This window comes from Pipistrellus hanaki (assembly GCF_964339955.1).
Source record: "Pipistrellus hanaki genome assembly, chromosome: 7".
Taxonomy (NCBI): Eukaryota; Metazoa; Chordata; class Mammalia; order Chiroptera; family Vespertilionidae; genus Pipistrellus; species Pipistrellus hanaki.
The window spans coordinates 54,829,934-54,846,930 of NC_140509.1; the positions used below are offsets into that span (position 1 = coordinate 54,829,934).

Consider the following 16,997-nt stretch of genomic DNA (forward strand, 5'->3'; position numbering starts at 1 on the left):
TGGCAGCAATTCAAGAAATCTGGTCCAAGTGAATGAAAACCTTTTGAGCAGAATGAAGTTTTAAAAATTAAGCAGGCAGCCCTGACCGGTTTGGCTCAGTGAATAGAACATCAGCCTGCGGACTGAAGGGTCCCAGGTTCGATTCAGGTCAAGGGCATGTACCTTGGCTGTGGGCACATCCCCAGTAGAGAATGTGCAGGAGGCAGCTGATTGATGTTTCTCTCTCATTGATATTTCTAACTCTCTATCCCTCTCCCTTCCTCTCTATAAAAAATCAGTAGGCAGAACAAAATTAAAGATAATCTTTATTAGAACTCAGGATTCAGATTCAAAGTAGGCTACATTTGCCAAATGAATCTCTAGCATATATAATCCAAATAATCTTATATTGGAGGTCAGTGATTTCTTAATTAGATTATTCTACACTTATACTGAAGATAGTAATGTTCTAAGCACCATACACTTCATTAGAGGAGGCACCCAATTCATTGGTCTGACTATGTATGCGTCTTGATTTTAATATCCCATAATAAATGCAAAAAAAAAAAAACCTCCCACATTTCTGCTATTCAATATATCATCTTGATATAAATGCAGGCATATATATAAAAAAAGGACTCATTAGCCTTAACTGCCGAATCTCTAATATAGTTACAGTTCAAAAAATAATATATTGGGTAAAACTTTAAGGCTAAAATCAATATTTACCCCTTTGTATATATTTACTATCTTATTTAAACAAAGTGCATTTTAAGAAAATATCAATTTCAATGGTTTATTATTCATTTTATAATGAGACATTATTCTTGGGACTTTAGTATATAAAAAGGTGACATATCAAATGTGGGAGATTATTCAACAAATGATCTTGGGACAACTCCAAATGAAGTTGGAGCCTTAAATCATACTTTACTCCATAGTAAATGAGTTACATATAATAAAATAAACTAAAAACCATTGCAGTAGTATAACAAACACATGAAATGGAGCAGGCTTAAGAATGCCACAAAATCCAAGTCATAAATCATAGGATTGATAAATGTGATAAGAATACTTCCACATGGGAAAAATAAGCATACAAAGTCAAAAGCCAACAGAAAACTGGGAAATATATTTACAATTCATATATCAAAAGACTAAATTTCTTTACTCTATAAAGACTCCTACAAATCATTAAGGAAACTCCAATAACCTAATAGAAAAATGAACAAAGAACACAGACAATTAAGATAAAAGGAAATACAAATGGCTAAAAAGATCCTTCACAATAAAACAACTGCAACTTAACTACACTCATACAATTTTTCACCTAAAAGATTGTTTAAAATCTAAAAGTTTGAAAGAAAATAAAAATATTTGATAACAGGCTATGGAGAGGGGGTAGATAAATATCATTCATTGCTTATACATTCTGATGAGAGTGTTTTGAAGTATGAGAAAAAAAATGATCAAGAAATATATAATGAGTATAAATTATTACAACTTCTGAAAGGGCAATTTGTAATAATGATCAAAATGAAACAGTCAGATACCTTCTGAATCAACAATTCCATCCTAAACATCAAGGTTACATATGTGAAATGTTATATAGTATGTAAAAAGATAATAACTATAACACTGTTCTAAAAGTATAAGATATAAAAAACCTAAGTGCTCATCAACAGAGGGCTGTTTCACATATACAAGAACAGTGATTTTTAACCCTTTTCATTTCATTGAATACATAAATTACTAAAATTCTGCAGCACACCAAAAAATATATATTTTGCCAATTTGACAAAAAAAATAGGTATAATTTTGATTCATTCACACTAGATGACTATTGTATTGGCTGTTGTCATTTTTTATTTGACAATCTAAGGGAAAAAGAGGTCAGTCCTCTGACTAAATAGTCAGTTATTGCATGTTTTAAAATTGTGGCACACCAGTTGAAAAATCACTGGACTAAAATAACATGCAGCCTACAAATGAGGCAGTTCCACATGGGTTGGCTTTAAAAGATCTCCAAGGTATAGAATGTGGGACAAAAAAGCAAAATATATATTTACTAGAGGCCCAGTACACAAATTTCATGCTCTCATGGGGAGGGGTCCCTCAGCCTGGCCTGCACCCTCTTGCAGCACACGAGCACTCAGGGGATGTTCAACTACTGGCTTAGGCCTACCCACTCCCCAACTTAAGCTGGCAGTTGGACATCCTTAGCACTGCCAGTGCACTTGCCAGCCATGAGCCTCCTGCATTGAGCATCTGCCCCCTGGTGGTCAATGCTCATCATAGCAACCAGCCGTTCTACCATTCGGTCAATTTGCATATTAACCTTTTATTATTGAGATGCTCCTCTTTGTAAGGAGAGGAGGAAAAACTTAGCAACTCTACTTCTAGGACTTTATTCTACAAATACATTAGCAGGATATTGTAGGTGATAAATACAGTTTTTTAATGAGACCAGGTTGATAGCACATGGGCCGCAAACAAAAAGGTTGAATATTATTTTGGTTTTATTTGTATACCAAATGTATAGTCTATATACCAAAATATTATAAAAACAATAGTTTTCCAGTTCTAAGAAAGTCACTACTGATGTTTCAGAAACAGAATATTTTTCCTATAGTTATGGCAAGGGTCTTTGCCAACAGTCCTGTGTAATTTTCAAGTCTCTGTAAGTCCATCAGTACAGCTGTGAGAATTTAGAGGCCATATTGGTATCACCGTCTCCCCTCTTCCTTGCCTTCATTGGCCAAACCCTTCCTCCCCGTTCTTTAGGAAATAAAATTATTTTATGCATTTTAAAACATGATGTTAAGAAAAGCCAACATTTTTGGGAACGGATAATAAATTCATTATGCTAATAATCTCTTAGTGTTAAGATCAATTCCATTCCTTGATGAGGCACCAGTTTGACAAAAAGATGAATCTAAAAAGAAAAGAGGGGAAAGAACAGAAAAAAAAAAAAAAAAACTGAAAAAATAAAAATGAAAAGAAGTCTCTGACATTCAAGAATACAATTTAATTGTTTTACCTAAGGTTAGTTCTAAGTAAAACAGAATTTTACCGAGCTCACCCTTGGGCTATGAGGGTCAATTTTCTACTAAGCTGAAGAAATTATGAGATGTTTGTGACATTCTGTAAAAGCAGTAGGGAAATGGTAGGGGGGAAGAGAGGAAGTGGAAAAAAAAAAAAAAAAGATAAGGGAAAGGAGAAGAGATGGACAGATTTTTAAAAAGTCTTTCCCCAACAGAATGGGTCAATATCAAGATTGAGAAATACAATTACTACTATTCTAGATCTCACATAAATTATTTTCCCAATATTTAGAGGCAGGACTCAAAAGATGTCCTTTGTTTTCTCTCTTAGTTAAGTGAGTAGGTACCTGAGAAGGACACAAGAACATGGTATGACCCTTTCTATAAAAAGGGTTGACCTGGGATCCTCCTGATGAGCCATGAGATTGCATCCCAATTTATCCTGGTCCAGATACTGGTGGGAAGCAGATCACTGATTCTCTCTAGCCTTCCCTTGCACACAAATTGAGATCTAACTTCTGGGAAAAGTAAACAGATAATAATTATCCTGAAAACAGCCAGGAAGTCAGGTTAGAGGTAGTGTTGATTGAGCCTCATTATGAATTTTTGATAACTTAAAAGGTTCTTTTAGATACCACGATCCTATCTAACAAAGAGGTAATGTGCTAATTGATCCTAACGCCATCGCAAAGATGGCCACAACCACACCCAATAAGGAGGGAATATGCTAATTGACTGCCCTACCCTCAAAGATGGCGGTGCTCACAATCACAAAATGGCGGCACCCAGTCCTCTCAGCCTCCCAGGGCCAGCCTGAGGTGCAGACAAGCCTCTGATGGCAGCTGCCCAGCTGCCCAGGGCCACCCAAGGCTCAGGTAACCAGGGCCAGCTGAGGCTTGCACTGCTGACAGAGGCACAGCAAAGGTGTGATGGGGCGTCACCTTCCCCTGATCACCAGGTCGCCTCATGTCCCTGAGGGCTCCCTACTGTGAGAGGGGGCAGGATGGGCTGAGAGACCGCCCCTCTCCAGGGCATGAATTTTCATGCACCGGGCCTCTAGTTATTATATAATAGTATTTTGGGTCTCTGAAAGGTTGAAAGTTTCAATTTTCTGGAAAATTTACTTTTGAAACACTGATTTTTCTTAGTTACATGACAAATTAGTTAATACCCTATTTTCTGGCAGGAATTGATCCAAAAAAGGCACTGCAGGTTTTCAATAGGGTAATCATACCCAAACTAAGTGCCTTTCATAACTTCTTAAAGGTTACTTCATCTAAGAAACTGAATTATAGACTTTATAAAAATTTTGTCCAATCTAGATTCTAGGAAGCAAAATTGCCAAGGGAAAGTAGCCTTGTTGAAAAACAGATAGATGTAGATGCTAATCACAGCATAAACATCATTGGCTCTTGGTAAAGGTGTGGCTGGGAAAACTAACAAGGGAACTAACAGTCCTCCCTTCAACAATTCTCCTACTCAGCATCTTTAGAAGAGATAGCAAGTTTTCACCATTACAACATTGCTGTAAATCTCTGACATAGTATCATTAGTGTCTACTTTTAACACAGTAACTTTCACAGTATGAAAATTCTTAGCAAATGTTGATAGTATCACAGAAAAACTATGTAATGTATCACTGTATGAAAGTATTATTCTAATGAGATTTTTAAAAACCTATTAAGATACTTTTATGAATCTATGTAAATATCAACTGAAAGAATGAATTTGTCACAAATGCAAAATGAAAGCATTTGTTGGCTTATGGCATCTATCTACTTGTAATACTACTTAAAAACTTAGAATACTCATATCATTTGAATCATATTTTTCACACTGCACTTGGTACATCTTAAAACTGTACAGATGCTTTAATACTAATAACCACAACATTTGACATTAATTGGAGTTTGTGCTTTTTAAGGCATTTCAACAAGGCAAAGATATATTGTGTAAAAGTGAAAGTTCCACCCCACTCCCCCTTCTTAAGGGGAATCTTTGTCTAGAGCTGGGTGCTTGCATTTTGGCATTCAAAAATTTTACATAGTGCCCTATCTGGTTTGGCTCAGTGGATAGAGCTTCCTGGATTCCCATCAAGGGCACATGCCCAGGTTGTGGGCTCAGTCCCCAGGAGGGGGCATGTAGGAGACAGCCAATCAGTGATTCTCTCTCATCATTGATGTTTCTAACTCTTCCTCCTCTCCCTCTCTGAAATCAATAAAAATCAAATAAATTTAAATAGAAATAAAGAAATCTAAAAGTGTTATAAAGAAATATTCCTATTATAACAAAATATGCTAGTGTTTCTTTTAAAATTGTCATTTACTCTACTAGAAAATTTAGAAATATGTAAAGTTCAAGGAACCTCATTTTCTAGAGTCTGGTCACTTATGAACTACTAGAGGCCCAGTGCACAAAATTCCTGCACTCGGGGATTAGGAGTGGGTGGGGTATCCCTCAGTGGGCACAGGCTAGGCCGAGAGATCCCACTGGTGCATGATTGGGGCTGGGGAGGAACGTGGGAGGATGGCCAGGCGGGGAAGGACCATGGGAAGGCTCCATAGTGTGCTCAGTCCGTCTCATTCAGTCCTGATCAGCTGGACCCCAGCAGCTAGCTAACCTATCAGTTGGAGTGTCTGTCCACTGGTAGTCAGTGCATGTCATAGCAAGCGGCTGAGTGACCTTAGCATATCGTTAGCATATTACATTTTGAATGGTTGAATGGCAATCAGACAATTGGACACTTAGCATATTAGGCTATTATATAGGATACTAGAGGCCCGGTGCATGAATACATGCATGGGTGGGATCCCTCAGCCTAGCTGGCGATTGGGGTGGATCAGGGCTGGCCGGCTGAGTGGAGGGACTGTGGGAGCTTGGCTGCGGAAGTGCACTGACCACCAGGGGGCAGCTCCTGTGTTGAGCATCTACCCCCTGGTGGTCAGTGCGTGTCAAATGACTGGTCGTTTAGTCACTTAGGCTTATATAGAGAGATTTTAGAAAAATAAACAACCACTGACTTCAAAGTACTGGGTTTGTAAGGCTGACTTAGGTTCCTAGGTGTGCCCTATCTATACTAATAAAAGGGTAATATGCTAATTAGACCAGGAGACCAGACATCTTCCTACCATCCAACTTCTTTTCAGACAAAGCCACAATGGTGGGGGCCAAGGCAGAGGTGGTTAGGGGCAATCAGGCCATCAGGGGAGGGCATTTGGGGGCCATGAGGCTGGCAGGTGAACATTTAGGCAACAATCAAACTGGTAGGCAGGCAAGTGGTTAGGAGTTAGCAGTCCCAGATTGCAAGAGGGATGTCCGACTGCCGGTTTAGGCCCCATCTTGTGGGGCCTAAATTGGCAGTCGGACATCTCCCGAGGGGTCCCAGGTTGGAGAGGGTGCAAGCCAGGATGAGGGACAACCCCCCCCCCCCCCCAAATGCACAAATTTGGTGCACCGGGCCTCTAGTATACTATAGTTAGAAGTTTCATTCCTGGAAGCCTTTCATATAAAAGCACTATGGAAGCTTGCTATTTGAAAGAGTTGTGTTATTTTGCAAAGTAAATCATTTTCCTATAAAGTGTGCTTCCTAATTTATATTTTCACATGTTGGTTGTGTTAAAAATGAAATACAACTAACTATACAAAGCTTCCTGGTTTCCCAAACACAATCCCATAGGCACAATACCATGGATAATCAATGTGCAAGCTAAAAATGTATCTCTCTATCTTTCAATTCACATGGCTATATTTAGGGAGTCTAGATTTGGGTAAGAACCAGGATTCTGCCTCACAAATATAGCCAGAAATAACAGATCTATTCAAGCACAATTATTGGGGTTCATTTCTCAAAATGAGAAACTATCTGTATGGCCTCCAAACAAAAACTATAAATGCTATTTGAGCACCTTCACAGTGTTTTCCCTTTGGTAAAGTTTCCAAAGCAAGTTATAAGAGTTTTTGTTGTTTTGTGTGTGTGTGATTTTTAGGTTGTTGCATTAATTGTAAACAAGGAGCATATTATATATCCATGAGTGTTAAAATCTAGAAAAAGAATTTGCTGTTATACAACCTTCCAAGAGAAAATGTCTTCATTTAAATTTATGTGAATATTCAAGTATTCTCATAATGTATTATATATTCCATTTAAAATACTATGAATATTAAAACAGTAATTTTAGTGGGCAAAGCTGCAGATAAATTACTCTGCATTTAGATTTCTTAAAGTAAGGCAATATACAGCAATCTGATTTCAATGCAAACTTTAGTGACTATTTTACTTATTGTTATTTAGGAATCAAAGCCTTTCTTTCAAATGTTGTAAAGTTATATTAGTAACTCTCAAATGGTGCCCTCTTTGCAACCACTTAGGAAAAATACAAAATGTTACAATTGGTTCTTTCTGAAGGCCAATTCAGGCACAAAAGGATGGTAATAAGAATAAACGTTATGGAGCTGGCAGAATATACCTACTCTAGGCAACATTTTTTAACTGACTCAAATGTATTTTTTTTTCCCCATTGTCTTTCTCTTTTTAAATAGTAGGCAACGGGAGTGAGGGGTCAGGGGAAAATCTGGTTTGACAGGACGCCTGGGGGAAAAATCCACAGGCTGTTCCACCGTGAGACTAGAGCTTTGTTCGGTTTCTGACTTGTGGAGACTTGCACAGAAGCAATGTTATTTATGTTTCGGAGACTTCCATTTAAACGACCGGGCAGGTGTCTCTCCCAGCCCGGCAGGTTCTGCCTAGGGACCAGCGTGGAGAGCGTGTCCCCTCCATCCCAGCCCGCCCCTTCACCCAAGGGGACGAGGACAGCCCCGGATGCCCCGGCGGCCGCGCAGGGCGGTTGTTGGGGCGCCCTCCCAGGGGCGCGTTCTCTGAGGCTGTTGGGGGGAGACCGAGGGGAGGCCACACACCACCCTGCAGCCAGGTATCTGGCCGGGCCGCCCGCCCGCCTGACCGGCCCCTCGCCCGAGTACCTCGTCCTGGCCGCGGCCGCCGCCGCACTGCTTGCAGCCGAGCAGCTCCGAGACGGCCAGCGAGGCCGTGTACGCCTCGTTCGCGGCGGTGGCCAGGCGCATGTCGGCGTGGAGACGAGAGGCGGCGGTCCCGAGTGGCCTGGGCGGCTCGGAGGGGGAGCGCCGGTGGGAGGCAGGCCGCTGGGCTTCGGGCTGCAGCACCTCAGTCAGCGCTGACTGCGGGGGTAGAGCGGCCGGGCGGGGCGGGGCCAGAAACAAGCCACACCCCCAGCCCCGCTGTCACTCCGCCGCCGGAGGCCGCGAGCACCAATCGGGCCCTCGGCGCCCTGGAGCCCCGCCCTCCCGGCGCGGAGGGGCGGGCATTGGCGGGCGGTTCTGAAGCTGACCAACCGGGCGGAAAACAGCCTCCTGGGGCCCAGCTCCCCAGAGCGGCTCATTGTCAGGTCCGGAACTCCAGTCGGTTGGGAGGTGAGCGTGCACTGCAGCACGAGCCCTGCAGCCCTCGGGGCTTCAGGGAAAGGCGAACGTGCCCCTGCCCCCACTACCAGCAGCCGAGAGCCTGCCCTCCCTCCACCCTCCCAGGGCCAGACAGCACCCCGCCTCTATGATCGACGGACCCTCACACCAAGATGAGGAATCAGGTTCCTTTTACATTTTATAAACCACTGAAATTTCCCTCTTCCCTTCCAATAATGCCCAAACAACGCAGAATGGGCCACAGAACTCAGGAAGAAGTACGGGACCATGGCCTGCCTATATTCAATGTAAACTGATTTTTGGTAAGCTATATATTGTAGAAACTATAAATATCACTCCTATACAGATAAGATTAGCAGATCCCTAAATTTTCAAGTAAATTCAAAGGCTTTAAAATGTCTAATGTTCCCTCATAAGTGCCTTGGATTCTAAAGAATTTCTGAAAATCTGATGAAATTTTAAAGAAAATAAAGGAACACAAAAACCTGACATTATTGGATCCAGAACACAAATCTCTCAAATATTGTGTCAATACTATTTCCTTACATGACTCCATTAACTTTTAAAAATCAACTAAATTAGAACTCTTTTTACATTTTTGCCCTATGGTTTTCAAAAGCTTACATGTTCAGGTTAAAAATAAAGTTGGAACATCTGACAGAAGGAAACAAATGGAATTTAAAAATCAATAAATTCTGGCAGGCACAGAACCAGAACTTAAAAATGAAAATAAGTTTCAATCTTAGAAGTGAAATTACAATGTCTCAGATAATTATAAATTACTCCTTTTGCTCAAACTGTCATATTTTAAAAGTAGCAGATTAAGAATGGTTACTTTTTATCTTTCCAGATAAATAAGATGTTTGTTTTCATACACTACTTTTATAAATTGTTAAAGCACCCAAAATATTTTTACTGGTCAAGAAAAGCAACTTTGGGCTGATAGCATAGAAGAAAAGGCTATAGAAGCTTCCAAGCTCAGAGGGAGTTCTGAATACAGCCACAAAAACAAACAAATGCCCACTCAGCTACAAACAGGCAAAAATAAACCCAGAAAACCATCCAATTTACAGCAATATGAGCTGTACCAGATACATGACTGTACAGAAAACACAAATGGGCTTCTCGTATGGGGTTGTGAGCTATCAAGGTAGTTAGATCCATGGCCGGGAAACTGCGGTTCGAGAGCCACATGTGGCTCTTTGGCTCTTCCACAAAATACCACAGCCTGGGCAAGTCTATTTTGAAGAAGTGGCGTTAGAAGAAGTTTGTTTAAAAATGTGGCTCTCAAAAGAAATTTCAATCGTTGTACTGTTGATATTTGGCTCTGTTGACTAATAAGTTTGCCGACCACTGGCCTAGGATAAGATCTTCCTGGACAAAAGTCGATTTTTACCTTAACTAAGCCAGTCTACTACTTACTGTCTTTTACATCTAGGATAAAATTCCATGGAATGTCAGGTTAACTCCTGTTTTAGTGTTTTTTTCCAGACACCTCAGGGCACAACCAGGGCACAAGAGGGAGACCACAAATCTTCTCATTGCTATTGTTATCATGTCAGTTGTTATCAATCCTGAACCTACCTAGGTAAAAGACCTAAATGCCATGCTACTTTTCGTCTAATCCCAGAGGTTTCCCCACTTTGTTTTCTTCCACTCCCCAACCCCCCGCCCCCAACCTATCACCAATAGACCTCATGTAACTTGCATCTTCTCTTTTGATTGTAATGTATAAAATAAGGTGCAAACTGCCATTCTCTGGAGCATTATCTCAATGCGTTGAGATTTTGCTTCCCTGCAATTGTTGACAGTCTAGCTCAAATAAACTCACAAAAATTCTTTACAGGTTTGGATGCTTCTTACATTGACAAAATCATTCAATTAAAAAGTTTGTATTTTCCAAAGATTTCACTTCTTGAGTAGACTGGATGTCCTGAAGGTGCGTCTCCTAATGAATCCCCAGTGCTAGGCACATGGCAGGCATGCGATTAAACATCTGCTGCAAAAATGACCATCCTAAGTACAGAACAGTAATTGGAAAGAATTATGCTTTTGATATTTACCACAGGTTATCAATATAGGCCAGCAGCTATTTTATAAAGTCTGCTATTTAAACATTTTATTTCAAAATTTTATTTTTTCTAAGAAGAGTCCTGACATCTAATACAAGAATATTATTTTGGAAATATTTTCTTCCCTCTAAAAATATTTTGGTAAACTTAACTGTATCAAAGTGAGGTTTTGCATCTGTCATTAGCAGTAATGGTTTCAACTCAAATTTTCTAAAAAAAAAACAAGCTGATACACCCACATAAAAACTGGAGGCGGGAAGATGAGTTCATTTGAGCAGAGAACTGTGAAGCGTTAGGGTCCAGATTTGGAGTTATGGGTAAGATAGGCTTCCTAAGGAAGAAACATCTGAGCTGAGACTTAGGGAATTGAAGGGAGGTCTTGGTAAGGAAAGAGGAGAAGGGGGAGGGGAGGAGAAAGAGAGGTGGAGAAAAGAGGAAGGAAGGGAGGAGTGGGGGAGTAGGGGCAGAGTTCAAAGCAATAAAACCAGCATGTTCAAAGGCCCAGAGGAAGGAGAGTGAGAGTGGTCCATTAGGGTAGCAGAATAAAGGAAGTTCATTGGGTCTTGAGCAGAGAGTATGCAGAATAGTGGATGGAGTTTAGTCTAAAAATAAGCCTAAGGAGGAGACTTGTTAAAGCCAGCATATCAAACTCGAGGCCCTTGGGCCGCATGAGGCCCACAACGAATATTATTGCTGCCCAGCCAACATAACAGTATGTATGGAACGTTTTAATAAAAATGTTGTAACTTAATTTTTACAATATACTGTTATACATAATTATTAACAAATACAATGTTTGCTAATGACTGATTACTATAATCATGTTGCATTCATTTCCCTTACGCGCCATTTGAATAGCTCCACAGTACACTTAAGAATGAAATGTAGCCGAAACCATTTCTCTCCACTAATACTAGCAGCGAATATTTTAGCAGCCAACTGCCACGTCATTAGTCTTGCACCAACTTGTTTGGTGTGCACAAAAGGAAATATTTCGCTTTCAGAAAACAAGAAAAATAGATTTATTGGCGTTACACTTATTAATTTGTGCAGTTATTCAGTGTCTGGTAAGTTAATGTTCAAGAAAAAATATAAATTTTTATTAAAATGTTCTCTTATTGTAATGATTACTCATTTATTTCAGCCCTTTGTATTCAGCATGTCTCCAATAAAATAAACTGACATTTCTATGAAAATTGAAGCTTTTTTTTTTTTTTGCAAACCACATAAAAACAAAACCTTATTTGGACCATGTTAGCCTTTGGGTTTGACATGCTTATGTTAAAGAGTCATTAAGGGAAATACATTTCATTTTTTTTTTTAAAATATATTTTATTGATTTTTTACAGAGAGGAAGGGAGAGAGATAGAGAGCTAGAAACGTCGATGAGAGAGAAACATCGGGGATGTGCCTGCAAGGTACATGCCCTTGCCCGGAATCGAACCCGGGACCTTTCAATCCGCAGACCAATGCTCTACCACTGAGCCAAACCGGTTTCAGCTACATTTCATTCTTAAGTGTACTGTGGAGCTATTCAAATTTTAAAGAGTAAAATGATATCAAATTTGCATTTTAGCTAAGTTTTAGCAAAATATATTGGAAAAGGCAAAACTGGAGGCAAGAAGATGAGTTAGGAAGGGTGCTGAGGCTATTGTGGCAAGGCAAGAGGCTGATCTGGAAACAGTGGGGATGGAGCAAAGAGGAGGAATGATGGGGGGTTTATTTCTCCAACGTAAGTTTCTTGAGAAAAGAAATCACGCCTCATTCTTTTGTCTTTGAAATTTAGGAGATAAATCTCAAATTATCTGCTATCCGGATCAAGTGCTTTCCCTAATCATCTGTCTTGAAAAAATTTAGCCAATTCATATAAAAGGATAAATTTTAGTAGAAAGAATACTTACTAATCAGGCCAAAAGGCATAATCACACTTTCATGGACCACCTATTAAACACAAATTTCCTCATTAACCCAACAAATTATATTAAAGTACTACAGATTTATAGATCTATTCATTAGAATTGAAATTATATTTAATAAATGATTAGAAAACACAAAGAGCAGTAGTTTTAGCCATTAAACAAAAAAACTTTAAGAGTGGGAATGGCATTCATTATATTTATGATGGTTTAAGCATGTTATTTTAAAATGTCCTACTGTCATTTAAAACATTTCATTTAGAATGAGTGCTGGTTTATAAGATTACTTCTGCTTGCTAAATTTGTCAAGATATTTCTTCTCTGGCTGATATCTTCCTGTTTTTGTATATATAGCTTGTCTGTTAAGCACTTTTTTCCCTTTCAACATCATGTTTTGGGTACACTGAGATCCTTTTAGCACTGAACTTTAAGTTTATATTGTGCTTATTTGTCTTCTACTTTTTTTCACTTCTTCAATTTAATTTTTAGAATTACATGACTTATAAAGGAGCAAGAATATTGACAAATCTTTGCTCTCTCTCCTTTAGAGTGTTTTCTTTTGCTTATTTTAAATTCAAGAATAATTGACCAATATTATATTAGTTTCAGGTGTATAACATGATTCAATATTTGTACATATTTCAAAATGATCACCACAATAAATCTAATTAACATCTGTCACCATACATAGTCACAAAATATTTTTTTCTTATAATGAGAACTTTTAAGATTTACTCTTAGTATAGGGTTTCTTTTTTTATAAATGCAGTTTTAATTCTCCACATAGGCTTCAAAAAATACAGGCCAACCATCACGCATATTTGAAAATAAGAAGTACAATATTCTAAACAGTGTTGGTGGTTTTAAATTAGAAAATTACTTTCCCTCAAAGAATAAGCATGTTCAATCATGGGCTGGTTAATGATAATAACCTATCAATGATAATGATAACAAAAATAATAGGCTAATGACAGTAAGACCAGTAACTTATGAACATCTACATATCAGACACTAAGTACTCTATACCTATAAGGCAGATGTAATTATTTGTTTTACACATTTGTAAAACAGAAATTCATAAAGTATGGGTAACTTATCCAAGAATATAAAAGTAGTAAAATGCAACCTGAGATTAGAATCCAGGTCTGTCTGAACCCAAAGCAGCAGAAGCTGGGCTACTCCTTTTCATGAATATTTAAATTTTTTAAAACTATGCATTAGCCTAAGTTCTTGACTGTGAGGAGAGGAGAAATGAAGAGGACAGGAAGAAAGAAAAGTGTAGCTCCCTTGTTTATACTCAGGGTGAGATCTGGTTCTCACACACACACACACACACACACACACACAGAAATCATGGAGTGAGTTGGTCTTTGAGAGCTTCTCTTCTCTATTACTCCATCTCAGTGTTTCCCAAACTTCTCTCATGATGAGAATCACCTGGTGGAGTTGTTAAAACACAGATTCCTGAATCCCAACTAAGAAGTGCTAAACTAGAATTTTTGGGAACATATAGGTAAAATTGTATACTTAACTAGTGCTCTAAGACAGATTTTATATACAGAGCACTAAGTTAGGTATGCAATTTTACCTATATGTTCTCAAAAATTCTAGTTTAGCACTTCTTAGTTGGGATTCAGGAATCTGTGTTTTAACAACTCCACCTAACTTAGTGCTCTGTATATAAAATCTGTCTTAGAGCACTAGTTAAGTATACAATTTTACCTATATGTTCCCAAAAATTCTAGTTTAGCACTTCTTAGTTGGGATTCAGGAATCTGTGTTTTAACAACTCCACCAGGTGATTCTCATCATGAGAGAAGTTTGGGAAACACTGCAGTCTATCTCGTCAATCTTCTCAGTGTTTCTTCCCAGCCATTTGTGACTTTATGCTACCTATCCAATGCTCTTTCAATAAGTAACTCACCTGAGTCTCCCCACTTTTAACTTTTAAATGCTCCTTATATTATCCCTATTCCTCTGAGAATAGCTATTAGGTATTAAGAAGAAAATAGGGTTCTTTAAATCACACTATTCTATGTATGCTGATATCTCATACAAATTTATTTAGTCTGTCTCTATAGAATGTAAGCACCATAAAATCAGAATGCTTGCTTTTTTTGTTCACTGCTGTATTTCCAATGCCCTAATGCTAGCACACAGACCTTCAATAATTACGTACTGAGTCAATGAACTCTGCAGAGATGTTTCCATTAAAAAAAAAGAAAAAAAAAGAAGAAGAAGAAGCCTAACTCAATTAAAAGCATAATAGAGAATTTCAAGTTAAATATACGGTTTATGAAAGATGTGGGCCATCTAGAATCTAGATTCTAGATGAACATTTTAGAAGGCTTGGGGGCCACTGTAAGCAGGCAGGTTCTGCATAGGAATCAGATTGTCCTTGGATTCAGTTCTGCTAAGCAGCCTCTATTTTTCACAGTCTCTCCCCATCTTCTTAGGAGCCCACAGATACTCCCAAGCTTCTTTGATTTTTTTCTGTGCCTGCTCTCTTTCAGGACACCAAGACAGCAGCTATATAGGCCAGACACTGCCTATATACATACCATTATTTGACAAGACTCATAAATGTTTTGTAACCAAGATTCATAAATGTTTTGTAACCAAGTTTGGCCTATCTAAGGTGAAATGATAGAAAAGTGTCTGTTGAGATATAAAAATTAAATGGGAGAATTTATTCAGAAATACTACAACTTTTAGAGGCTAATTACTTTTTGGTATCAATGTTGAATTAAATAGGAATAGGTTTAATTTGGAATAGGATGAAATACAGGAAAAAGGTGAATGTACTAGGAAATTAAGAGTACTTTATCCTATATTTTCTTAGGAGCTACTGATGGTTTTAAAGAAAGCGGGGGGGGGGAGGGGGGGGATATGATACAGACTTAAAAAAAAAAAGGTCTCTCTCAGACTATGCAAATATACTAACTATACTGCATAAATTAAAAAAAATTATTTATTGATTAGAGAGAAAGAGAGACATCAATTTCTTGTTCACTTATTTATACATTCACTAGTTGATCCTTATGTGTGTCCAGATGGGGATCAAACCCACAACCTTGCCTATTGGGATGACATTCTAACCAACTGCGCTACCTGGCCAGGGCTAAAATAGTATTCAAGGGGCTGGATTTCATTTATTCCTAAAAACATGTGAAAATATGTTTTTTAAAGACATGGTTTTTGTTTGTGGTTGTTTTTTTTTTTATTTCAAAGAAAGGGAAAGTGAGAGTGAGATAGAAACATCAATGATGAGAATCACTGATAGGCTGCCTCCTGCAAACCCCCTACTGGGGATTGAACCTGCAACCGGGGCTTGTGCCCTGACCAGGAATTGAACCATGACCTGGTTCACGGGTTGATGCTCAACCACTGAGCCACACTAGTTGAACTGAAAATAGTTTTTAAATTCTCAAAGTTCTGTTAATGGGCACAGGAAAGGACTGGTATTAATATATAATCTATAATTTTTTAAATAGAAGAAATATATTAGTCTGGAATAATATAAAAAAAATTATCTCTTCAAAATAGGTTAAAAACCACATCAGGGAGGAGCCTGCAACGGAGGTATGTGCCCTTGAATGGAATCGAACCTGGGACCCTTCAGTCTGCAGACTGATGCTCTATGCACTGAGCCAAACGAGTTAGGTGCAACAAGCAAGTTTTAAAATAATGTATTTGCTCTCTACAATTAGAACTTGCTTTATGTCAGAAAATTCAACTTTCAAATATTCAACAAGATTTTAAAAATTAAACCACAGTACTTTAATTTGTGCATTATAAATATACAATTAAAATCTTAAAACACTGCACACTAAGTTTATAAACTGTTGTTTTTAAAAAATATCTAAGCTTCAAAAGATAAAAGCAAGTATGTGGATCAGGACAGAGAGCAAAGCAGAGTCAAAAACAGCAGGATGTAGTTCAAATAGGTCACACTTAACTTTTAACTTTTCCTAAGAAGAAAAAAACAAGCTTAGCAACAGCTTTCAGCCAATCATAAAGCAGACAAACAGGTAAGGACTCAATCTTCATTCAATGTTTTGTTTGTTTGTTTTAAACTATATAGTGTTAGAGCAGAACAAAAGCAATAAAACACAATGTACTGTACTGGGTTAAAAGTAATAAAGATAAAATCTCTTCACCGACCCTTATTAAAATATATCAGATCTTAATAACATTGATCATTTTGTTTTCATCCTCACTATATCAGATACAATATACATTAAAGTTATGTTTAAAATATTAGTGTATCTGTAATAAAATATAGAATTTTGTGGGGAAATTTTTTATTGCTTGTGGATAGAGGATAAGTGTGGGGATATCTATAAGAATAGATTCTTCATTTTTTAATTCCCCAATACTCAATTTCTAAAATTCATGGAGAGGGACCATCCCTCAAAAATGCTACAGTCCAAATCCAAAAATGTAAAATATGAGTAAAAACAACAGCATAAAAATACAACCTTCAACACAAGCAAGCAAAATGAACAAATTGCTAGTACCATTCTATGCAT

The 16,997-nt window shown here is 38.2% G+C and overlaps 1 protein-coding gene across 2 annotated transcripts in view; it reads right to left on the bottom strand.

The window, feature by feature from the left end:
- SESN1 (sestrin 1) overlaps positions 1–16,997 on the bottom strand; it is an 82,045-nt gene that overhangs the window by 15,809 nt on the left and 49,239 nt on the right. The window contains exon 1 of one of the 2 annotated variants that reach the window (XM_084890542.1): positions 8,001–8,228. The exons of the other annotated variant lie outside the window; for it this stretch is intronic. Coding sequence (XP_084746668.1) covers positions 8,001–8,102 — 102 coding nt within the window. The 5' untranslated portion in view covers positions 8,103–8,228. Of the gene's footprint in view, positions 1–8,000; positions 8,229–16,997 lie in introns of those variants that run through there. 2 annotated transcript variants of the gene reach the window in all.